A 25,646-nucleotide genomic window follows, 5' to 3' on the forward strand; every position below is an offset into this window, starting at 1 on the left:
CTTTGAATCTAATATTTATTATAGTTCAAAAAGTTTATATTTGTCTAAAACTGAAGCAAAATAAGATTATTTTCGTTCGTAAGGTCAAAATTTGAATTTATAAGAATATTCACAGATTTGTTTCAAATAACAACCTGTTTAAATTAAAAGTTAAAAATTCGCGGTTATTTACTCCATTTTTTCGCAACTAAATTGATTGCCAGCTTTACTTCGTTAATAACATTACTTTCGGCCTTATCGATTCTTCTGAGTCGTCGTTGAGAGTTCATTAGAGAGCCGCTTCGCGAGTATCTCTCGCTGCATTATCGACATCAATTTTTTTTTCACTTAACTCCAGACGACAGTTCTTGTTCGCGCGTGCGTCGCGGTCGGCGCGTGCGGATAGTAAAACGGTAAAATGGCTGCTGGGAAACGTCAATACCTTTTATACTGATACGAGTCTTGTCTTTGTGATCGTATTTGTAAATACGATCGCGACGCGAAAGAACATCGCAGTGAGTACGACGCATGCCGTTTGACTGATCGGTGCCCGAGTGCTTCGTAGTCGCGTGCACGCGTGAGTTGTGCGTGTGTGCGTGCGTGCGTGCCGACGGGATGGCGGAGTTCGTACGCGGCGGGCCCAGCGTATCCAACAGTGCGAAGGTACGTATTGGATTGCGATTACGAGAAGCGGAGAACGTTTACTCGCGTTCGACGTCTTCTCTTTCCCGATGTACATGCGGAATTACGAACGGTGAGAGACGCGACTCCGATTTTCTCTCCGCCCCTCATTCAATATTTTGATTCCCCTGTCGTTCTCGTGACAATACAGCGGCAGGGACACACCGGGCTTTTTTATCTCCCGTGTTCACCATTATCTCCTGACGAGGCTTTCGACTCCTTGATTAGGCACACACGCCACATTTAAGCGAAAACAGCTTGATGCATATGCTACACTTTTGTTCCAGATTACTTATTTCGATTTCCTGTTTTGAATATTTGGATATGATACATAGATGCAATGATATGATACTTGTTTCAGCATTTTTGATGGATAATGATATCGAAACGAGTCAATTCATCACCGCTACGGAGAGTGGTCGAACGCGATTATAAACATTTTTTATTTTTATTTTAACTTTTATTTTACACAGTATATCAAAATAGTTTGTAATTTTAAAATTTAGTTTTAAAATTGAAGGTCTTTTCAACTATACTAATGGCAAGATTGCATCTGGAGGAATCTATTCTTTTAAAATAAATCTTGTTTTGTTTCATACATATATGTACATATATATTTTATTTTATAAAATATATATATTTTAAACTCTATATTTGTACAATGACATAACACAAACAATATAATTTTTCAAAAAGTTTGAATGTGTTAGATTACTAAAATTTTGTAATATTATTTATAAAAGTGATTTAATGTATTGATTTGGTTTATGGATTGCAAAAGAATAAAAGTATTAATAATTTTTTATTCTCAGATTTTGTTTTTTGTAAATTTAAAAAATGACTTTTTAATTACGTGCAAATTATTGTGAATGAATAATATTTTCAAAATCTTTATAAATTTCTGATGTATTATTTTATCTCGTAAAACAAAAGTTATAGAGAAAAAAGTTAGAGATATGATAGGTTTCAATATTTTAAAATAAACTCCCCCTAGAGGAGAATTTTTTTAATAATTGATCAATAAAGTTTTTCAGACTTAAGCGATTAAAAATCTATAGGGCAAAAAGGAATACTTTTGATAAAAATTTACAAATTATTAATACATTTTAATAAATTATTAAAAATTGAAAAGTATGTATATTTACATTTTATTAGCCTTTAATAAGCAAAAAGAATTAAATACTAGATAAACAGAAAGTTTATCTTATTATCTTTTAGCTAGAGCATAGCAGCAAAGGTGGATCTCCTAGTACAGGAAGTGAGGATGGTGGTCACAACGAATCGTTGAATGTGGAAAATGAATTTGATCCTTTTCTCGAAAATCTGCCAGATGATATTCAAGACGCGGAAGAACCTGATGGCGCAAATGCTACTCTGTTAACGGCGCCGCCAGAAAATCAGTGAGATTTTAATATAATTCTATAATATAATTTAATTCTGAACAAACGTTTATCACTTCTAAGATAAGATTGAATGTAAAAGTGCAAGTGCACATAAGAGCCACTGTTTGACTAGAAAATTAAAACTAAAAATAGATGACCTTTTGCAGGTGGTATCATGGTCGATTAGATAGATTTACAGCAGAGGAAAGACTGTGGGATGCGAGTAAAATGGGAAGTTATCTGGTTCGCGAAAGCGACAGGAAACCTGGAAGCTATGTTTTGTCTTACTTGGGAAGAACTGGAATAAATCATTTTCGAATTACAGCTGTCTGTGGAGATTATTACATTGGTAGGGATTGAAATGATATTATATAAGTATAACAGGCATTCCTAAATTAAGGAATGCCTGTTATACTTATATAATATCTTTATAATCTCAAATATATAATATTGTCATATACTATTGAGAGATATTTTAATTTAACATTACTTGAAAAAGATTTAATATAAATGTATATAAATTATATGTATATGTATATAAATTATTTTGAAAATAATGCTAGTTAAATTTTGAGATGACTTTTTAATATCGACATATTTGCCAAAGATATGCGATACACAAAAATTAAGTGATACATATAAAACTTTACATTACTTTGTAAAAAAATTTTGTTAAATATGTAACACTGAATTTGAAACGATTGTTGTAGGCGGTCGTCAATTTAATAGTCTCTCAGATCTGGTTGCATATTATACTCATTGCTCGGATCTCTTGAAGAGAGAAAGACTTATACATCCAACACCACCTCCGGAGCCAGTAAACGATAAGAAACGAATTGTCGCGATACTGCCATATACGAAAATGCCAGATACCGATGAGCTAAGTTTTCAAAAAGGAGATATATTTTTTGTGCACAATGATATGGGGGATGGATGGCTGTGGGTTACTGCCCACAGAACTGGCGAACAGGGTTTAATATTTCGAGAATTAGTAGAAGATCTTGATGATTCTATAGATCCTAACACTGTATTTTCCTGGTTTCATCCTAATGTCACCAAAAGTGAAGCAGTGGATATGCTGGTAAAAGCAGGACCTGGAAGTTTCCTAGTAAGAAAATGATAATTTTTTCATATTGTAAATAATACTATTTCGTTATACATCTTTATTTTTATTTAAATTTTTCTTTTTTCTATTAATTTATTTAACATTTATTTTATTCTCTTAGATTTTTTCTAATTTCAAGATGTTTGTATATTTTTGCTTCATAGGTCAGACCATCGGATAATAGTCCTGGAGATTACTCACTTTTTTTTCATATAAATAACCAAATACAGAGATTCAGAATTGAGAAGAAAGGGGTGCGTTATCTTATGGGTGGTAGAACGTTCGAATGCCTTGATGCTGTAATTAACAGGTATATATTTGATAAATTTTAATTTTTCACAAAAAAATAATTTTGATATGTTTATTTTACCTTATATTATTATATTATAGATATCGAAAAGAACAAATTGTGGAGGGACATACTTTGGTCCAAGCGATGGTAACCGAACCTGATGGTAGCGTTAGAGTAAATAGAGAGGTTCAACATGCAGAAAAAATATATGCGACTTTGAGGGAATGTCGGGAACAGTCAGGAGCGAAAAAAAATAAAGGGATTAAAATGCAAGGATATTTGGAAAAGAAATCGGAGAAAAATAAAAAATGGAAAGCTTTATATTTTGTCTTGTTGGTGGATGCTACCGACACGCATCTCTATCTATACGATAATCCCAAAAGAACCAAACCAAAAGGTCTCATTGACTTAAGTTGTGCTTACTTATATCAGGTGAGAAATTTACTGAGACATCGAACGATATATCGTATGTTAATATTAATCCCTAAGGTCTTTTGAAAAATTTAACAATATAGAAATAATTGCAATAATACGCATGAGTTACCATGTCTTATTAGCAAATGAATAAAACAATATCTTAGAGGAAGCGTGGAATGAGTTACCAAAGTGTCTTTTTAGGTCCACGAAAGTGTGTTTGATAGGCCTCATTGTTTCCAATTAGTTGAACGTGCTTTACCGTGTCTGGCCACTATAACTTATCTGGCTGCTCCGAATTCCGAGAACGCATTAGACTGGATTAATGCCTTGAAACCATTATGTGTATCACAACTCACTCGTGCTCCGAAAGTCGCCCGTCTCCGTGAATTACGTTCATTGCATCTGCATATCTTAGACGCACATAGACTTCCATACAAGCTAGTTCCGAATCCCTTTATTATAGTGGCTTTAAATAACGTTAAAGTCGCTCGCACAAAAGTTAAAACGGGATTACATCCGCTCTGGGATGAAGAATTCATTCTAGAGTACGTATGTGAATCTTATGCGAACTAGTCCCTAGATATACAAATCTTCCTATTATGTTTTATTAATTTGCTTGGCAGGGATGTACCGCCAGATGTTATGTCTTTTTCACTCACTCTGTATAATAAAGGCAAGCGCAGCAAGGACACGGAAGTTGCAGATTTAACGGTTGAATTGGCAAGTTTGACTAATGGAGAAGAAATGGATGAATGGTATCCATTATCAGGAGTGACACCAATCGGGGAATGGGGCGCATTGCGTTTACGCATACGGTAAAGATCAAGATTATTTGCTAATATGAGATATTACAATAAAGAATATATAAAAACATTTTAATTATAATTATTATATTTCTCATAAAAGTCTTCCTACATATATTAATAAAAATATTTCCGTGTTACAGATACAGACACGATTTAGCAATGCCTCCTGAGGAGTATAGTCCTCTTCAGCAATTACTGTTAGATCCAGAATTGCATGTTGTTAAGGCGTTAGCGGATGTATGCCACTTAGATAGAGTACCCTTGGCAAATAGTCTCTTAAGAATCTTCAGGTACAAATAATTATTATATGTACAATATCAGGCAATTACAAATGTAAAATATGGTTAATTTGATTATATTTTATATTAATTTTAAAGGTATGAAAGAAAAGAGGCGGAACTTCTGCGATCATTGAATCAGGCTGAAGTGAGTTATAATTTAGTATACAAGCAGCTAATATAAAAAAAAGTATAATATAATATAAATGTATTTTAATTAGGTTGAGAAAGAAGATGAAACACCAACTCTGTTTAGAGCTGCCAGTCTTACTACAACTTTAATGGATTTGTATATGAAATCTGTTTGTACTTCGTTTTTAAAGGCCGCTTTGCGTGACACGATCGTGAAACTCATTGAAAGTAAACAGAGCTGCGAGTTGAATCCAACGAAAATGGATTCCCCAGAAGACGCGTGCAATAATGCAGAATTTTTATTACAAGTATACAATTTCTTTCGTATTACATGTTAATTAATGCAATTAGCAAAGTTAGTAAAAAATATTGCGTAATATTTTCTCGTTTCAGATATTAGACGAAGTTACATTAAGTATCTTCACGAGTCCTGACGCTTGTCCGAGAACTCTCAGATACATCTGTGGATGCTTGCAGCGAGCAGTTGTTGCTAAATGGCCACACGAAAGATTAGTCAGAACTCGAGTTGTCAGCGGATTTATATTTCTACGCCTTCTCTGCCCTGCCATATTAAATCCTAGATCGTTTAATCTAATAGCAGAACCACCACCTCCATCTGCTGCGAGGTATGACAATATAATTAAAATGTAATATCCAGTCATATTCAAAAATAAAGAATGAATAGTAATGTTTCTTGTGATCAGCTGTCTGTAATTTAATTTTTTTTAAATATTTATTACGTGAATTAAAATTACAAATGTGAATTTGTATAACATATCGTTTTGAATATCTTAGATTTGTCACACTAATTGTTTAAATTATTCATAGATCATTAGTCATGGTGGCAAAATGTCTGCAAAATCTGGCTAATTTAGTCGAATTTGGTGGAAAAGAACCATATATGGAAGTCGTAAACCCATTCATACTAAAAAATAAAGAACGAATGGTGGTGTTCCTTGACCAACTGTCTGTAAGTTAATTAATTTATATATTTATTTTAATTCTGTATCACATTTGTTTGATATTATATTATTTAATATAAATTAGAAATAGATGTACGATTGTATTTAATTTATATAATTAAATACACAGAATGTTGCTGAGAAACCAGACCCATCAGAAGCTACAGACCCAAGAACTAAAACCGTGTCGGACACTGCAAGAGACTTAGCGACTTTGCATCATATCTGTGTTTCACATTTGAAAGAACTCCAAGTTCTGTCGAAGACACAGGTATGTCTCTCATTCTCTCTTTCTCTCTCTCTCTATCTATCTACAGTTACAAAGTTAATAGGATGCTTATGCATAAAAAAATTACATTTGTTGCTTACAGCCAACAATTAAACAGCTGGTAACGGTGACTGAAATGTTAAGCAAACATAAGCAGAAGTATATGGAAATGATACGGTAGTGCTAGAGCCATCAGCCATGAACAATGCCAAACACAATAAAATTTATAAAATTCAATGACGGATAACATATAATAGTATTTAATAATTACGATTAAGTAATTAAACGTACAGACTGACGTGCCATATATATTACTGTATACACTCAAGCCTACATTTACTATTTCATATGTAATTAGAAGTTAGTTTATATTATAGCGACAGTAAACATGACAGTGATATAGATACATACAGAATTACATATAGGCGTATAATAATTTTATATTTACTTAGGTGCTCGAAAATAAATGCAACTTTAATTGAAATATTTCGATGTTTTTAGTAATTCTAAGCCCATTGCCCCAAAAGTATTGGAGCATTATCAAATCAAATAAAATCAAGTCTCGAGTACTATTCTACAGTATTTGCAATCAAATGATATGCAATTAAGGTCAATAAAAAATATAAGCTGTATATTACTTATATTGATATATTTCAAAAACAGATATAACTGTGACATTTTGATATCATATATATTGGATAAGATGAAATATATTAAATACAAGTTTATTATATGTACCTTAATACATTTGAAGAACTTGAACAAATATAGACAAAATTGACATATAATTTTTTACGTAAATTTTTTGATCAATTTCGAATTGTGATAGCTGAAACATGAATATTGTTGAATTATGTATATGAATAATTTATTTCTATCTAAAGATTTGTATTGATGGTGAATTGTTAAAAGAAATTAACGAATATGAAGACTTTTATAATTATTAAAAAAGTAAATAGCATATGGATGAGCTATAACGATCTCATAGGCAAGCATTCGACAAGAGAATGCATATAACAAACAGGTTTTATATAAAGTTTTTATTATGAAATTGAATTATGTAAAAAAATGATATCTATCTTGTGTGCATGGTATGTGTATGTATGTATGTATGTATGTATGTATGTATGTATGTATGTATGTATGTATGTATATATATATATATATATATATATATATATATATATATATATATACACATACATACATACATACATGTGTGTATGTGTGTGTATATATATATATATATATATATATATATATATATATATATATATATATATACACACATACACACACATATGCATTTTTACTTTAGCTGAAAACATTAATATTAGAAAATACTACATGTACGCGCATTCAAGATTACAGAAGTTATATCGTTTGCATTGTTTAATGAAGGATTTAACCCTTGATTGCTCCTCGAACATATTATAGAATCTATAGTCGTCAATATATATTTTACGTTGTATATTGATTGAAGAATAAATTCATTGTATCGAAATTATTTTATTGTCAGAAAAAAATACTCAATTAACTTGAGTACTGTGTTATGTTCGTCGTTCATAATAATTTTACTCTAAACTATGAGTATATATCATAATAAATCATGATTTATTATATATGTATAATAAGTATAAAAGTATAATAGAATGAATATATACACACGTGAATATATACATTTATTCTATTATATTTGTGTGAACATATGCTATATTATAGTGAATTAGTAAATTAGCAGTAAAATAGAAATCTAAGATTGTTGCTATTTTAAATTCTTTATATGCTTAATAACAGTATCTAACTTATGCTTCTTCTTAAAATTTAGGAGAGAAGAGATAATAGTTCTATGTATACTTCATAAATTCTTATATAAACTGTAGAGAGATAAATTTATAAACATATATTAGCAGAAATATAGCTTTCTTGTAATAAATTCACTATTCCTATATAACAAATTTATAGTTAAATATTAAGCCTTTGGTTAATAATCTGTTAGTAGCATAAAAAGTTAATACAGGAAAGCGATGTTCTCCTATCCAAATTTAGAGTTGGCATGCAAGTTTATTTTAGTATAGTTACAATACTCGTTATCTAATTTATGTCTGTCTCCAAGTTGTACAAAAAATGAATTGCTTAACTAGAAAATACAGTTACGTCGTACACTTCCCCTCTCCCTCTTACAAACCCTATATATAATTATCAAATAAAATCCTATTTAAAAACTGCAGACTTAATCACAGTACACTTAACTAACTTGATGCACTTAAGAATATCTAATCACAGCACATAATGAATTAAGTTTGTGATATCGTTTCTGTGATTCAGTTTTTTTTTAGAATGATAGTTTTAGTTGGCAAGTATTTGATGTACAAAATGGCAATAATACAAAACTTAATTCAAGTTATAAAATAATTCGTACGTTGATTAGACTTTATTTTGCTATTATAATATATATGCTGTTTGATTAAAACCCATTAGTGCAACACGTTTGATTATATACATCAACTAAATATCCATAAAATAAAAAATAAACACTATATACATGTTACATATTCTGTTATCTATTTTATTTTGTAATAAACTTTTTTGCATTGTAGAGACGACGGAATCTAACACTTGTTAATGCAAATTAGTGTAAAATTTTAGTATGTAACATTTGCAAATTAATTATAATTTGGCAATTATAAAAGCATGTATATATATAAAATTCAATGTCTTTTTATGCCAACATTAACTATATGCAATTAAAAGTATCATTCTTTCATTCAATCAAGGGTTAGACGCTTCAGTAATGGAATTGCATGGCAAGCTGCCAAGTAAACATTTCTCATATGCAACATAAGCCCATTAGTAAAAACGTACTATTAGGTAATTTGTTCTCTCTCAATATGGAAATGTATAGAAAAAATTGTGCTTGCAATTCATTACAATATTCTATAGAATAAGCTGTAAATGTTTGTGCACTGTGAACATAATGTAAGGCTTTTCATATCCTATTTTAGCGTTGTAGTAGTCGAGTAAAAGTATATTGGTGTTATTCAAAATTTATAAAATACAGCATCGACGTTTCTTGTGCCCACTACTGCCAGGTGGTTTACCTGTACGTTCTTTATCTTTCCGTATTTCTCTAACCTGAAATGCGTGACGAAATTTTATCAAATATTTGAAAAATAGAAAATAAAAATAAATAATTTTTGCGAAACTATTTTAAACATAATTGTGAAAGCTTGATATTGCATAAGAAAAGCGTATATGAGAGCTATTACCGAATATTATGACACTAGTTGAAATTTATAATATTTGAAAACTACAGAAAAAGTAAGAGTGTCTGCTTACCAAGGTATAAAATGCATCATCTACACCCATTCTCGTTTTCGCAGAAGTTTCTACAAATGGCACTCCGTACTGTCGCGCAACCTCTCTTGCTTGAGTCATGTTTACTGCCCAAGCCTGCTGAAGATCACACTTATTTCCCACTAACACCATTGGTACTTCTTCCGCATCTTTTACTCGTTTTATTTGTTCCCTATACGTTCCAATATCCTGTAGCATTGAACATGGAATACAGTCACTTCAAAACTGTAACTGAAACAAATTGTTTATCTAATGTGCGCACCTCAAAACTTTTAGCCGAGTTCACGGCAAACACTAACAAGAATCCTTCTCCTGTTCTCATATACTGATCTCTCATTGCACTATATTCCTCTTGTCCAGCTGTGTCTAATATATCTAGAAGGCACGTTTCACCATCGATCACCACCTATTTAACATGAGAGTTAATGAAATAAAAAAACAAGTCTGACAATTTTTAATTTTCTATATTTCTGCATTATTAAAATATATAATTATCGATTGGATCTAACAATAATTCAATGTGAAATAATTCAAAAATTATTAGGAGACTTGAAACTCATTAATGCTTACTTGTTTTCGATATGAGTCTTCGATGGTAGGGTCATATTCGTCGACAAAATGATTCTGTATCAGCTGGATGGTGAGCGCTGATTTTCCAACACCTCCAGCTCCAACTACCACGAGCTTGTATTCCGTCATGGTGGTTTCTTAATACAAGTTATAGCTCGTATTATATCTCTATGATCACTTTTTGAATTGTCTGTCAATGATAAATACAAGACTATGATATAATTATGATATAAATTTTTTCATATCAGTAATTTTTTTTTTAAAGATTTTTATAGGAAATTGGTTACTAAGAAATCTTATCAAAGAAATTAATATTTTTGTAGAAATCTTATCAGAGAGATAAGATTACAATAACATTTATCAGAAGTGTGCTTTATTTTTAAAAAATGAAGAATATAAATAATTAATTTTTTTAACTTGTTACTAACATGTTTTGTGTCATGCCAATTTTAGATGACTCCAATTTTTCATGTTGATCTATGTGAACCAACAGTATTTTTTGTTTACTATATTTGTCAAATAAAATGTATTTATGATTAAAAACTACAAAAAATATTATTATAAAAAGGCCTATATTAATATTAGATTAATCATTAAAATGATATATTTTTGCAATAAAATTAAAAATTATTTTATAATTAGAAATTATTTATAATTATATTCAAATATATCAGAGTGAAAGGCAAATGGTACAGAACATGTTATGAACAAGTCTGTACTCTTCACACAGTTCAAACTGTTTAATATTTATCAGTTTATTCAATAAATATATAATAAATTTTAGATCCTTTAAAATAAACGAAGAATAAACTTGTCTGCACAGTATAGTTTAAGCAAGGAATATAAAATTTAATTGAAAGACAGCAACAAATTGTAAAAATAAAAACAGATTTAATAGATGATATAATCCATTAAAATGTTCTTGGCTAGATCTTATATAAGTCTTTTATTTTCTATTATTTATCTTTATCGACTAGACGAAAAAAACTAAAAAAAGCAGCATGAATTAAATTTACTGAATCTTCAAAGCACATCTTTTCAAGTGGATTACAATAGATAGCAAAAGTTTGAAAATTCTAATTAATAATTATTCGTCTTTGACAAAAGAACTCTGCAATCATCACACGAGTGTTTTTGTCGAATTTTCTTTTGTTTGCTAGAAAATGCCAGTGTTTACCACATACTAAGGCACATTTAACAAGGGACACACATTGTGAAACATACAAGCCAACAGGACTTAATGAGAGAGAGAAGAGCATTCAGCAGTAATAGTCTTCAAGCTGTTTAGCTTATTAAGCGATAGCCTAGTGCCGTCTCCTGCTCAACGCAATCATATAATCGCTGGATATTAGTCACTCGCAATTACTGCATGTGCTTAACGGTATCGGGCGCGCGTATGACGTTCACTTTACTCGTAGATCATTTTTTAGTAGGAGTTCCGTCTCCTGGACGGGTTTCGGACGGCGGAGAGGAGAGAAAAAAAAAGGAGGAAGCGATATAAATAAGCGGCGAGCCGCCCTAACGATCGCGTGGCCGAGACGAGGAATGCGTGCGGACACGCGGATACGCGGAATCGATCGCGCGACGGCCCCGGACGGATCGTCGGCCGAGAAGGTGTTACTTGACGAGGGTATCCTCGGGTCGAGAGAGGGTGATCGGCGATGGAAGTCGGCGTTGCCCCTCGCGGTAAACAATCGCGAGAGGTACGACACGACGCCAGGGCACACACATGCATACACAAGCGCACCGCGACGGAAAGGGAGAGGGCGAGAGAACGAGAAAGAGAGAAAGTACAATCGTATCAACCTGTCACTTACCGCGACTCAAAGAATGTTCATTTCACACGTCGTATGAAACGGGCCGTTTAAAACACTCCTCCTCTTCGTGGTATGCACGCTAGTCGCGATTAGTCACCGAAGATACCATCTGGAAAGGAGCATCGTCAGTGTTGCCAATGTCCCTCTCTCTCTCTCTCTCCCTCCGGACTCCCCGATGACAACGACGACGACGGGCACGGGTACCACGATGATCGCGACGGTGGCCAGGAATCGACGCGGAGAGAGCGTCGTCGGAAAGGGTGTTGACCGTCTACGATGACGGGGACGACGGGGTTGGTCGCGCCGGTAACGGATCGCGTTCACAGATCGCGCGAGTGTCGCACGATTATTGGCTCGCGTGGCGGACGGTCGCACCGAGAGATGGCGCGAGTGTCGCGATTATCATCACTGGGCGACCCTAGCGCTGCGCCTATACATTCGGCCCGACTCGGCGCCGCTCGGTGCCCGTCCGTAGGTCACGTAGATCGCGACGCGACGGCTCACGAAGGTAGACGAAGCCGCGGCTGTGTGCCGCCAGCGTCGCCACTGTCGCTAACCGCCGCCGCCGCCGCCCGTGAACATCGTCGATATGATCCCTCGCGCCGTCGAAATTAATCTCTACCTTTCTCGGTAATAATAGGAACGATTGTTGCGCATAAAAGAGTTCCACGTAAGCATACAGACCGATCGGTCACGATTGACATTATTTTATTTTGCGATTAGTCTGAGTACGGCAACACTTTTCACATATCCGTGGCGTCGAGGATCAAAATTTACGTATTAATTTCAAATAAAGTTACATAATTCGGCAATGAGCCCACGAGCTCAGTCATTTTATTACGATAAATCGGTGTGTTTGATTGAGATCAGTCGAGCGTTAGTTTTTCGATTTCACTTCGAAACATCGGGAATCTGCTTGACTACGATGCCTTCCGCCATTTTTTATGTCCGTTAAAGTGTCGTTCGGGCAAGTGCGCGAGGGAAGTGTCAGTACGCTAAAATCGCACATTAATTATACTTCCATTTAGTGAGGGAGGGAGCCGCAATAATAATGCTCGTATCATTTATATTTGCCGTGCCCGAGTGTGTTGGCGTACTCGAACGCACGTCCCGCGAATGATCAGTTAATTACCGTCGAATGCACCGGGGCGATCGTCGTTTCGCTATCCTTAATTAAGGGGGATATGTGCATGCGTGCGTAATAATTCATCAATAGACTTATCGTATGGACGACGGACGGCCAATAATATTAGAGAGGGGCTGAATAGCGAAAGTATATATTTCGCATTTGCGTTAATTTGCAAAGAGTTCCACGACGATGGGAATTTCCGGTCATTTCCGGTCGATATCGATTGGCGATCCCGCGTTTCTAGATTACGACATAGATCGCGCGAATAGCGTCGCGCGAAACCGCCATGTTGGCTTCTTGAATTTTTCAGTTGCTCCACCGTGGGCGTGCAGAGGACACCGCGGTCGGCTTCGTCATCACGGGCATCGCGGGTTTTTTTTGCACGACGCGTCTGCGTACGCTCGTCGTTCGTTTCTTCATCTGGACGATTACGTAGGTAATTTTATATAGATAACGGTAAACACTGTATGCGATGTGCTCAAGACACGTCCGATGTCGCTTTTCGTCTCGCTTTCGAGGCGTCCAAGTAGTTAATGTCGATCGGTAGTATCGAGATGGATTCGCGCGATCATGATTTCTCTATCCTCAATTAAGGATACGCGTGAGAGCGTAATGAGCAATCGACAGGCGCTGTAGTGAGAAGGGATTAATCGGTGGAAGGAAGGGGACGGAGGATAAACGACCATGAAAGTCGCCCCGCAGTGGGTTTGCACGGCGGAAGTCGACATGGTGCGATTTGCGCAAGATGGAGCACGTACTGTGTACATACGTACAAGCAGGTATACGTCACGACTTGGATTAGCGTCGTGAAACTGCCATCTTGGTTTTTTGAGTTTGCTCGGTTGCGGGGGTAAATACGCGTGTGTAACGTCGCGTTTTCATCATTTCATCATGTTCGTCGTGTGCGTATGCGGGCGACACGTCTGGAGCACAAAGTGCGTGTCGCGAGTCTCGCGGGGTGCATGTTTCGCAATCCGTGCAGTTTTCCACTCGTGTGTGGAATGTGTTGTGGCGGTATAACGAAGCGGCGCGTACGACGATTATGGTGGGAACGCACACACGTCGGCCGCGAACGGTGAATAAATTCATTTAGTGGTCACATTGGTTAATTATTCGCGCCTATTTGCGATGATCAGATGCACCGCCGGCTGGTTGATCGTCAGAAATGTCATAAAAGCTACGCTCTTTGGAAAAATATCAGGTACCTTTCCTTCGACTGCTCGCGCGTGTGTGCGTATATGTGTATGTGTGCACTTAAGGAGGTATTTTAGAACGCGAAAAGAATGAGTCTATTTTTAGAAATTTTTTAAAAGAAATTGTTGCTTATATATTTTCAACTTGCTTTTATATATCTGCTTTTGCATGGTTAATAAATGTTTGTAAATTTTTGTATTCGTATGCTTATTGGTTAATTTTTATATTACTTAAATTTATTTTCCACAGGAATTTGAAGACTGGATTTTTGCGTGCCGCTGCCAAAAAAATGGCTAACGAAACATGGTATCCTTCAGAGGATAATCCTTGCTGTCAACTTTTTTAGAGAGGGAAATCAAGTCTTTCTGTTTCAACTTGCTTTTATATATCTGCTTTTGCATGGTTAATAAATGTTTGTAAATTTTTTCATATTTGTATGCTTATTGGTTAATTTTTATATTACTTAAATTTATTTTCCACAGGAATTTGAAGACTGGATTTTTGCGTGCCGCTGCCAAAAAAAATGGCTAACGAAACATGGTATCTTTCAGAGGATAATTCTTGCTGTCAACAACTTTTTTAGAGAGGGAAACCAAGTCTTTCTGTTTACCGTCTGAAAGGCAAAAAGACAGCTGGATCTTTAAATCTCCATGGTATCTATGAAGTACTTGAAATAATTTATTTTTCAAAAACTATGGAAAAAAACTTAAGCTATCACTTTCACTTTTGTGTATTTGTAAGACACATGTCTGTTTACTATATGAGTTAGGATAAATGTAAATTATTAAAAAGCGCAGTTTTAAAAATACATGTAACAATTTTTTAATAAAATCAATTTGTGTATTAAACATTTATTAACATACATCATAAATGCGATAAACAGACTTGTATTTTATATGCAAAATGATGTCAATAGCTTCAGTAGTTTCATAGAATTATGCCAGCCAACTTGAAAAATATCTTTACATTTTTAAATTTACGTAACAGAAAAACTAATAAACATTTAGCCATACAAAAAATTGTAGATTTATATGAACAGATGTATAAAAGTGTAGAAAAATATGTGCAACAATTCTCGTTGAAAAATTTCAAAAAATAAGCAAACTTTTTCGTCTTCTAGATTAAAAAGCTTTTTAATTATTTTATTAATATTAACGTAAATAAATGTATATGAAAAATATTAAAATTGTTTCAGGAACTGCCTCTCGGTGGCATAGCAGTCACAGTATTTGGTGAGTGAAAATATAAATTATTGTACAAGATTAATTGCATGTATTAGATTATACAGTGATTTTTATTTTATATTGTTGCCAAAAGAAAATGAATGCGAAAGAAATTGATATATATTACTAATTGCATATATCACGTACATATAATAATTGATATTAATTTAAATTATTGCGTTCTTTTCAATTACATACATAGATTATTAACAATTTACAATGTTGTAATAATAATTTGTGATCTTGCGCGGAAATTTTGTATGTTATTTACTGTAGCATATAATCATGCAATTAATTGTATTTTCTTTTTTGGGAGCTTGTTCGAAATGCTGGTTTAAAAATATTTGTGAATAATGCGAACTTTAAACTGAAGTCTAAATTGAAATTGCATACAGAAAAATAGTAATTAATTCAATGAAATGTGTAGTTGCGGACTGTCAACTACAGATGTATTCAATATAATAATATGTACTATTGCAATGTCAATATTGTACTTACATTAACAGCAAATATTATTGTATTGAGTACATCTTGCCTGCAACTACACATTTTGTTGAATCAATTACTTTTTTCTTCGTGCATAAATTTAATTCTATTCTTTTCTTGTTGATTCTTTATTCAACAAAAGTTTTATTAATATTGCTCGAGCAACGTAAAATATTTACAGTTTATTTTTATTGTCCGTTATTGTTATTTAATTTTTTGGAACTTATCAGTTTCCGATGTAATGTAAGCACTTGTTAAAGATTGCGTTTCGTTCGAAAACATTTCCCGAGATTCATCTGATTATATAAACTTGCGTTTTATTGGTTCTGCGATGTTTTTCGGAATCTCTTTCTTTCTCCAACTGAAGCTTGGCGCACAAGCGAATCATATATCGCGACACACATATCAGATCGCCACCGTCGATTCTTTCGTTCCTATTTCAGGGAAATACATTGCCCCTCGTTTTCTAGGCGCGTTGTAAAGTCGTGACGTTATCTGCAACAAGCTGAACTGACTTTGTCTGTGATATCATCTCGAATTTCGTTCCGGCGGGACGACGCTCGTACAAATTTCTCTTATCTATGCTATAAAAACCGATAAGAGTATCGCGCAATTTTTTCTGACTTTCTATCTGCGGTAATATATAAATTCATTTTAGAGTATGGACGATGATTTCATAATATTGCGGTTTCAGTAATTTTAAGCGTGTTGATATATACACAGAATTTTTATATTTATACAAGACATTTCACACTTTTTAAAACTTTAGTGATGAATTCTCTTTAGTCACATATGTAGATTTTAGTACAAGTTTTAAAAAAAGCTTAATTTACTTTTATTAATTTAATATGACACGGTAGTGTCTCTAACTTTTTTATGAACATAGAGAGAGAGAGAGAGAGAGAGAGAGAGAGAGAGAGAGAGAGAGAGAAAATTTTAAAAATACTACCAAATAAAAGAACTTTATTTAACAGTTTATTTTAATAATAATCAAAATATTTCAAATTGAAAACTTGCAAATAAGTTTTTACAAATTTTTTAATAACCCCCCAAAATAATGGAATTTTTAAGTGAGAATTAAAATACAAGATTATACTTAGAGTTTGGGAGAAGTAAAATTATTATTTCGTGTATTGATTGAGTCATTCTGCCATCGAAATTTAATACGGTGGACACAACCGTGTGATCATTCGCACATAATGTGTAGCACGACGATGATTTGGCTAAATAACGAGGACAGTCTCTCCTCGCTCTCTCGTCTCCGTTCCCTCTCGGGATCGCGGTTGCTCTTCGCGCAATTAGCAATGCTCGCGAGCATCGTCATTGAATCAATTCGGCTGGGTGTGTGATGCCGTATCGTTATCGCTCGCTTTAAATCATTTAAATTATATAGCGGCTGTTCTCCCGGTTCTACGTAACTGCGGCGCGAGGGTCGGGAAACACCCCGGGCTGTCATTCGCGCCGTGTATCGCGGTGTATTCGCGGGCCGACGGGCAAATTATGATTTATCGAGTGAATGAGTAATCGCCGGCGATGCACACGTGGGTTTTTTCGGGACGCGGGGTCTTGTTACACCTGTCCGCGAGGATATCGAGCGCGGATATACGTGTACCAGACTATCTTTTTAATTCGGCCACGATGCCGTTACGATAATTGAGCGAATCGTATTACACGTACGTGTATCTAATAACCATTCGGCTACGACCGTTGCCGAAACCCGCACGTTCGGAGCAGCCAGCTCCGCTAATTAATCGTTCTCTCTCCGTACTCGCCGGACGATAACGCGCTAATGATATAGTGACGCGTGGGAAAATCAAGACCCAACTCCCCCGAGGGTTATCGCGAATTGTACCCGCGGGGGTGTTTACGCTGTCCCGATCCACCGGTCGGTGGTGCATGCGATAGCATTATTTTGATGCTTTTTTGTTCTCCCCCCTTTCCCCCCTCTCGACGCTACCGCCATTAATTCCACGCGGAGCGAGAGATGTTTCCGGAAAACGCGAATCACGCGGATCTCTGTCTCTACGCGAAACGTATGGACGGGAGGGAAGGGAGGGGGAGGGGCCTAAAGCGAAGGGGAGCGTGCAAGTAATTTGGGGGTTTATTGCGGAAAAGCATGGATATTTTACGAGTTTTCCGGTGAGGCAAATTAAGATTTGCATAAAGCGCCGAGCCTGCCGCCCGCATCTAAGTGTCGAGAAATGCAAATGTAGCCCCGTCTTTGGAATTTCCCCTCTCTTTCTCTCTTCCTCCTGCTCTCTTGCCCCGTGTGCCAGAGGGAGCACGGCATACAGAAGTTCAGTGGTTATATCTCTCGCTATACCAGCATAAGACGCGCGCGCGAGGCACCTTTTCGCTCCCATCTCGCCTCCGTCAAACGAAACCAAAATCCTGCCAAGATCCGCAGTCTCAAAAGCAAGGAGGGTCCTCCATTTAGACCCTAGAACCCTGCTCGCCCACATCGTTCCCTTTTGGAAGTGTCGTCGCTTCTCCATGCGACGTCCGACCACTCGATGCGTATTAAAGGAATTTTGAAGTGTTCCACCGCGGAATTATTTGTCTGCTTTTGCTCTGCTGCACAAATGCAACGCGAAGGGATGATAGGCAAATAATTGACACGCGAAAACGGAATAATTCTTAGAGATGCTATTAATTATAGAATTTCGAACGCATAATACGTAATTTATTTTGATGAAATAAAATCATTTTTCTAGCGCTCGTGTTTCGACGCGAGAGAAATACGACGTAATTAATTCGCGTCGGAAAATATCCAATATTTTATATTTTAGATATCCGGCAATCTCGTATCCCTATAAACATTCGCTCATTAATATTCTCGTTATCAAAAGATATTTGCATTTTGTATATACATATACAAAAAAAAAACGCGCATCCCGCTGTCCGGGGGTTCCGAATTTGTTCGCGCGACACGATGCCAGATACGAATCAGCATGATTCATCTTTTTTTTTTTTTTTAGATGGGGCTCATTATCGGTCACGGCAATCGAAAACCATCCGATCGGGCAATGTGTAGCGACCAACCGTCGTTGCCAACCGTCGAACGCGATCGTTAACGTTAACCGCCCGCGTTGCGAAGAGTATTCATGCGTGGCTCAGCTGCACCTGATTACGTTAATAATGAACGCAATTGGCGCTCACCTGCGTGACTCGCCGAACGCGCTTTAATCTGTTTACCGATTGCTCGCCGGCGGTGTTATCGCGTGCGCGCGAAAGTGCAAACGGCCTCGCGCACATTCGGCGCCACGTTGCACGCTTAATTCGCCCGATTTCGCCGATTGTCCGAGACTCGTCGCCAAACGCGTTTGCTCTATGCGATAAGTGAGGCACATGAAACGACAAATGTCGCGGTACAACAGCGGGCTCTTCATTTTCCGCGCTTGTCAGAGATATAACGAGGGGTGAACGAGAGCGTACAATTCTGTACAGAAAAAAAAAGTAATATAGCCAATAACATATGTGATTGCGGGCCGCCAACTACATAAAATATTCAATACAATAATATTTGCTGTTAATGCAAGTACAATGTTGATCCTGCAATAGCATATATTATTGTATTGAGTATATCTGTAGCTGGCAGCCCGCAACAACATATCTTATTGAATATGTTCGATTTCTTTTTCAGCGCGTATTTTTTCTTCACTTTTCTAAATTCGCGAAGTAACAAATATCTTTATCGCGCGATTGTTTATCCGTGGTTTGCGAAATTCTCTTTTCTCACGCGCACACGGTTCAACGATATTCCGGCGACTTCAATTCTGTCTGTTACACGAGAAATGTCTAGCGCCCTGAATTCGCGCGCGGATTATCGTTATGTCGTCTTCAATTGAATCCATCTAGCACGGCGAAGAATCATTTCGAGGTCTCTCGACTGTATAATGCGATAGTCACGAAGCGATTATTCGAGCCTTATCGGCGATACACTCGGCGCGCAAATACCATCGGAACGCGACGAGGGTGAACGGAAAATGGCGGAAGGGTGCGTGAGAGCGGAAAATAAGATCAATTTCGTTGTGCGTTCACCGATCGTGTATAGCCGAGTTCGTCTCTCTCTCTTTTTCTCTCTCTCTCTCTCCGTCTCCGCTTCCGTCGTCGTCGTCGCCGTCGTCGCCGTCGGCTCGGTCAACCGTCGAGACTTTTCGCTCTTGTCGACTCCGTATCGCGTATTCTCGGCACGCTGCGGAAACAGCGGTGGGTTTATTTTCCGCGGAAAATCACAACGTGTCCGGATAATGCCGGTTATCGCGCGGCACGCTGAATACAATGCTTCGTATATACGGAGTATACGGAGAGAAAGATCGGAAGCTGCCCCACTTCTTGGCCCCGGTGTCGAGAATATACGCCGTATAAATGTGCATTCGCGTTGCACACGGCGGACAAGCTCACGTTTCGGGCTTGCACAGTGTGCCGCCGGCGAAGAGATATATAAGAAGACGATGGGGCGGCGATACGGCGACGTTTGCTTCCAATTCGAACAAACGAATCCTCCTCCGTTGAGATATCAAGTGAAAATGTAAAAGTCAAGGATGATTTAATATGTATTACCGTAAAACAGACGTGTTCTTATAAATATACAAAGGGAAATAGAAAAATAGAGACACCCCGAGTGTACGGGGAATTCTCCAATGAATCGTTTCTGAGCAATCGCCATTCGCATCGCGAGCAAGGCAATAAATTTAAATTTTATTGAATTATACAACAGGAGCTGCACAGGAAGAGATCGTTTAAATTACACGCGAACGCTTTCGCGATCGGGGCAGCGTGGAATTCCATGAGGTTGTTGCAGTCGGTTAAATATACAAACTCGCGCTGCAGAATACAGTGGTGGTTTTCGATAATAATCAGATCTGATAACATTTTCGATTTATTGCAATTAATTGTGGAATATATCGTGTACACCGCAGAATATTTCTGTGATGAAAGTGTATCAAATTTCATCAAGGCTACAGTTTAAGGTGATGATTATTTGAAGTTGAAGATTTATACTTTTTAATTGTTTAAGAAATTATTAATATTAAGCAGTTATTTTTTTATATCAGTTTACGAATAATATAAATAATGCTTTCATAGATCCTTTTACGGTTTGAAAAGTTATTATCTATCTCGAGTTTAATTACAGCAATATTTTAATTATTCAGATTTAATTATTCTTTCAATTAATTTCGTATTATATTTGTCTGTAACGTACGAACGTGGAATTATACTGCGCATTTCTATCGTGCGGATACATGCACGAATTCGCATTCATTACTCGAACGTGTATGACCAGTGAATCGCGTGAATAATTTTGCGCGCTAATTTCGCATCGCTGTTACCATCAGATTTTCGACTATGCGTGCTGTCTTTGATACTCGTTAACTTTTAAGCGGCTTACTCGGAATATGCAGATGAAACGTTCCTGACTGCAGAGTTGATCTTTATAACTACAGAGACATTAGTTATAAAGATACTTCGACATTAACGATCCCGTTAAGTATACTTTCATTAAAATAAGCTTTTCATTTTGCACAAGGGTAAAAAGTATCTTGTAAATCTCATTATTTTCTATATTTTTTTGAATAATATTATACCACCGCATTTTACGCGGTGAAAATGCCAGTGAATGCCAGCGCGGATGGTTACGGCGAATTTCGCATATTTACCTGCCGCGTTAAAATATGTCCATAATAGCGTTTATTATGCAGAATATTTTACTCTCCTCTATTTTACTCCCGCATCAAACTTTAATGATTAAACCCTTTGACCAATTACGAATCAATTTTTCATTGACGAAAATTTCGGAACATCAATTTAACAGTTTATGATGCTAGATTTTTGTTTACGGATTTTATCAAAAGAATTTCAAAAAAGGGAGAGAAATATCCGCGAATATGCCTTTGAATGAAGTATACGTTATCGTTGGGAAATAAATTTAGGCGTTTGTTATCGCGATCATCAATTCTGTCTGTACTAAGATCCTCCATTAGCCCGGCTATACCCACGTTGCGTTAAAGGCAGTACGTTGCGCATGTAAATTGCGGTTCCACCAGCTTTGCTCAACGTCGGATTCGATACTCAGCTCGGTCCATGTTACGGTTAGGCTGGTCTTAAATGTGGCAACGAAATTTCTGCCCCTGCTTGCGCCAGATTACTGATACTACTACGCACGCGGATATTAACCCGCATACAACGCACATACTTACGCGGCAAACATTTTGACACACGACAGTGTTTCATCTCGCTAAGGAAATTGATTGCAAACAGCAATCAATTTATAAGCAATCAAATATCCAGCGACATTACGAATGTAATAAGCATCCGAGAGAATATTACATAACTTTAATCGAATATTCAATCGCTTTAAAAATTAAATTGCGTGTTGAATTTTCGAGGATCTCACATATGTTTATTCCTTTCTTTCGTACTGAACTGAATCCCCGTACTCCGTTTTACATGGCGTTACACGTTAGAGTTTAGATTGATGGTCGCGTTTAATCGTGATTTATCTCCCGGCCATTTAAGGCCCTAAACGCGGCAATGAATTCCGTAACCAGCGCCCAATTACAGCCATCCAGTGCACGGGCCAACACTCGCGCGTGCACTCGCGCGCCTTCGCAACAAGCGGATGCATTTGTCGTTGCCAGGCTTTTACGGCTTCGTAACCGCACCCGATGTTCTTCGTGTTGAGTGCCGTGAGTATTTTGGGTCCGCGGAGACAAATGACGCGTTTCATCATTCCGCCCTTCCCGATTGCAGATGTACCCTCGCTATCGAGGCGATGGTAGTAGCAGGTAATCCCTCTCCAATTTTCGAGTGTAACTACAGCACCTTTTTCCGACAACGATCCGTCACTCGGTTACGTCACCGCGCGTGAGAAGCGTCACGCGCACGATCTTTTATCGGCGCTCACGTCGCGCTCTACCACTTGCCCTTTTCCCTTCGCTCGGTCGCAAATCATGCGCCGCGAATCATGACACTCGTAAGTACGTCTGATTCATGAGGGAGGGAGGGGACGAGACTCGAAGCTTAAGTCGCAAAGATCCACGGGATTGCAGACGCGCTGTAACAAAAGTAAACGAAGTCTGAGCGGAAAAAGCGCGAGGGGAGCTCGCTTTTATCATTTTTTTTCTCTCCCCCCCCCCCTTCCACTTTGGAAAGAAATCTGAAACAGGTGATACGTTAGTGACAAAAAACTTTTTTAATTAAAATCTCATTTAAATGTCGATTAATTATACATTCGCTTGGGAAAGGGGAAGAAAGGTAAAGGAAGAACATCGATGAACCACGTAAAAGCTCGAAAAAAAAAAAAAACTCCGAAGCCACACGCTATCGAAAGATCGCGGCAAAGATCGCTTTCGCATTGCTACTCGACAATGAATATTTTACGCTTCTGGAAAAATAGGTCTCTTTGTCACTCTATCCGTATCGATCCTCTCGGGTCTCTTCGTTGATCTCGCATTTCTTCTTTCCGTTACCACACATTCCTTGGCTTTCTGGTTTTCCTCGTTGGAAGCAGTGTGAGAGCCTCGAGTGATACTTTACACCGGCTCTTAGTGAGCGCGTCCTAATGGAATATTTGCGGAGATCCTTCCTTTTTCAAACCCTTTATCGGAGAACCGAGTTTCTTTGAGCGCGCTCGTGGTCGCGTTTCTCTTACCAGTAGGTAAAATTGTGATTTATCGCACAAGGGAAAGAGAAAGAGAAAGAGAGAGAGAGAGAGAGAGAGCGAAACTTAAAGCGCGCGGCTTAAAAAGGTCGCCGCCGTTACGGCGACGGTGGGCGACAATGGGCCCAAAAACGGTTTAATACCAGCGTATCCGTACATATACGCGATATGATCTATTGTTTCCCAAGACGGGCAAGAATATAATACCACCGGTGATTTATCGTTCCGTTATTCGATCTCGTGCATGCCTCCGTGTTTTCGACAAAGTGGCGAACACTTCGGTATAGCAACTCGTAAATCTGTAAGACACTTGTATCTAACGTCAAAATCTCTCGTTCGATCTATGTTGCAACAATGACGGAGGTAAGGGGGACTGATCCCTTGATTACCATTTTGTCATATTTGTGTGAGAATCACTCGTAAAAATGGTGATAGTTTTGAGAAAAATTGGCCCATTTTGCCATATTTATATTTAAAGGATTTTTAGTATATTAGCAAAAAATTCTAGTTAGATCTGTTTTTAAAAAAAGTTTTATTAGATCCACGAGTTTACTTTTGCGAGTATCTGTCGTTGGCCTTGTACATTACAAATTAGAGCTTCTTTCCAGACTTTACTTACAAAAGTACAATATTTTTCACAGATGGTGTTTAAAGGTCTTGCTTGATGTTTATCTTTATTGTGTTTTACTTCTTTTTTCTGCTTTTATCTTCAAGTTTCTTCACGATAACAGGTTCTTTTGGAATAATTATGGGTCTTGGTTCCGGTAACGGGATATAATTTCGCGGTGACTTAAATTCCACTTCAAGACTGTGCTTCATATCGTTGGTGGCGGTGATTTGTCTTGTTGTCTTTAGAAACAACATTTCTTCCTCCGGTTTTTTCGGAGTAGGTGCTTGATTGTGTATTATGTTGATTTTTGGACAGCCTCTCTTGCATTTCTTACCTTACAATTCCAGAAGGATATTATTTTGTAATAACTTTAACATAACATATTTTAGTTTTGTAAATAATCTTATTATTAAAATTTTTATTGCAAATAGCAAAATTAATATTCAAATAATACTAACGGATTTTACTTTTATTTTTTTTTGTATTATATATTATAGTGTTTTGCTATTTATAGCTAATATTTTACCATGTTTATCCAAACAATTAACATCAATGATAGGTTCGGCAATTTGTCCGTTTACAGCTTGAACGCGATGTTTATCTTTTGGTAATTTAACGGTTAAAATGTTACCGTCAATCTCATGTGATACCTCATCATATGGTGATTGTGCATTAGTTGGACACACAGCGCAACGATTCATGATTTTTCCGATACGATTATAAATTAATTTGTTTTATCATTAAATGTAAATTGTACATCTATTAAAATTTGATTGTTTAAGGTTATTCAAAATAATTTGGGCGTTTAAGACAAATTCGCATATCTCATGTTAGCATATTGCTGTCATCGTCTTGACTGTTTCATTTTTTCATGCTATACGTTGATTGTGTATCTCGCATTTCAGTTTGGTCTGCCAACAGGAGTTTGAATCAGATTTTCATAACTGTTTTTAGCGTATTATTTTTACAATTTGGTCTTATTACTCTTTAAGTTGGTTATCACGGTCGAAAACACAATAGTAACGCTACCGTCTGAAGTTGTGTTTAACAAACGGCACGAATTATTCTTGCAGTTGAAATCTTTATATGTCAAGTGTACATAAAGAGAAATATCTGCGCGAGCGAAGTGCTTTTCTTCCCTCTGCCTAGCCTCGCTACATAAAGACGGTGGCGGAAATAAGGAGAAAGAAAGTATATAAAAGCGAAATGCAGATGAGGAAGGACTGCAACGGGGGAGGACGACTCCGTTTCCCCGTAGAACCGTCGGGCTCTGGAGGAAGCAGCGGGACAGTTGG

At 36.7% G+C, this 25,646-nt stretch overlaps 3 protein-coding genes and 1 long non-coding RNA gene across 5 annotated transcripts; 2 read left to right on the forward strand and 2 right to left on the reverse strand.

Moving 5' to 3' along the window:
• Positions 1-358: 358 nt before the first annotated feature.
• On the forward strand, positions 359-6,786 carry LOC105833936 (ras GTPase-activating protein 1). Its single transcript, XM_012676053.3, has 15 exons — positions 359-642; positions 1,879-2,060; positions 2,210-2,391; positions 2,753-3,150; positions 3,312-3,457; positions 3,538-3,871; positions 4,058-4,401; positions 4,480-4,671; positions 4,803-4,952; positions 5,040-5,088; positions 5,162-5,380; positions 5,466-5,698; positions 5,901-6,042; positions 6,165-6,305; positions 6,406-6,786. Exons 1-15 carry the CDS (start codon positions 595-597, stop codon positions 6,481-6,483), a joined length of 2,838 nt encoding a protein of 945 aa, XP_012531507.1. The 5' UTR covers positions 359-594; the 3' UTR covers positions 6,484-6,786.
• A 1,549-nt stretch (positions 6,787-8,335) lies between these two features.
• On the reverse strand, positions 8,336-12,195 carry LOC105828993 (GTPase HRas). The gene is made up of 5 exons (XM_012667600.3): positions 12,047-12,195; positions 10,230-10,419; positions 9,922-10,065; positions 9,642-9,848; positions 8,336-9,437 (listed from the first exon to the last, which is right to left on the reverse strand). Exons 2-5 carry the CDS (start codon positions 10,356-10,358, stop codon positions 9,351-9,353), a joined length of 567 nt encoding a protein of 188 aa, XP_012523054.1. The 5' UTR covers positions 10,359-10,419; positions 12,047-12,195; the 3' UTR covers positions 8,336-9,350.
• A 227-nt stretch (positions 12,196-12,422) lies between these two features.
• LOC118647721 lies at positions 12,423-17,005 on the forward strand. Of its 2 annotated transcripts, XR_004964897.1 has the most exons (4): positions 12,423-14,376; positions 14,619-14,781; positions 14,852-15,022; positions 15,565-17,005. It is a non-coding gene; the product is annotated as an uncharacterized LOC118647721 (long non-coding RNA). The 2 variants fall into 2 exon arrangements; XR_004964896.1 differs by having other exon boundaries at positions 12,423-14,781.
• Positions 17,006-24,254: 7,249 nt separating this feature from the next.
• On the reverse strand, positions 24,255-25,431 carry LOC105828992. The gene is made up of 2 exons (XM_012667599.3): positions 24,878-25,431; positions 24,255-24,685 (listed from the first exon to the last, which is right to left on the reverse strand). The coding sequence occupies exons 1-2, from the start codon at positions 25,050-25,052 to the stop codon at positions 24,426-24,428; spliced, it is 435 nt and encodes a 144-aa protein (XP_012523053.1). The 5' UTR covers positions 25,053-25,431; the 3' UTR covers positions 24,255-24,425.
• Between the last annotated feature and the right edge of the window lie 215 nt (positions 25,432-25,646).

Source organism: Monomorium pharaonis, chromosome 10, assembly GCF_013373865.1.
Source record: "Monomorium pharaonis isolate MP-MQ-018 chromosome 10, ASM1337386v2, whole genome shotgun sequence".
NCBI classification, from domain to species: Eukaryota; Metazoa; Arthropoda; class Insecta; order Hymenoptera; family Formicidae; genus Monomorium; species Monomorium pharaonis.

Excerpts from the sequence above, each read along its gene's own strand:
- LOC105833936 (XM_012676053.3), top strand. The coding sequence starts at position 595 with ATGGCGGAGTTCGTACGCGGCGGGCCCAGCGTATCCAACAGTGCGAAG. Across the intron at positions 2,061-2,209 it reads ACGGCGCCGCCAGAAAATCA|GTGGTATCATGGTCGATTAG; the intron begins GTGAGATTTTAA and ends GACCTTTTGCAG. Across the intron at positions 3,458-3,537 it reads CTTGATGCTGTAATTAACAG|ATATCGAAAAGAACAAATTG; the intron begins GTATATATTTGA and ends ATTATATTATAG.
- LOC105828993 (XM_012667600.3), bottom strand. The coding sequence starts at position 10,358 with ATGACGGAATACAAGCTCGTGGTAGTTGGAGCTGGAGGTGTTGGAAAA. Across the intron at positions 10,066-10,229 it reads AAGACTCATATCGAAAACAA|GTGGTGATCGATGGTGAAAC; the intron begins GTAAGCATTAAT and ends CATGTTAAATAG. Across the intron at positions 9,438-9,641 it reads ATGATGCATTTTATACCTTG|GTTAGAGAAATACGGAAAGA; the intron begins GTAAGCAGACAC and ends CACGCATTTCAG.
- LOC105828992 (XM_012667599.3), bottom strand. The coding sequence starts at position 25,052 with ATGAATCGTTGCGCTGTGTGTCCAACTAATGCACAATCACCATATGAT. Across the intron at positions 24,686-24,877 it reads TAATTGTTTGGATAAACATG|GTAAGAAATGCAAGAGAGGC; the intron begins GTAAAATATTAG and ends TGGAATTGTAAG.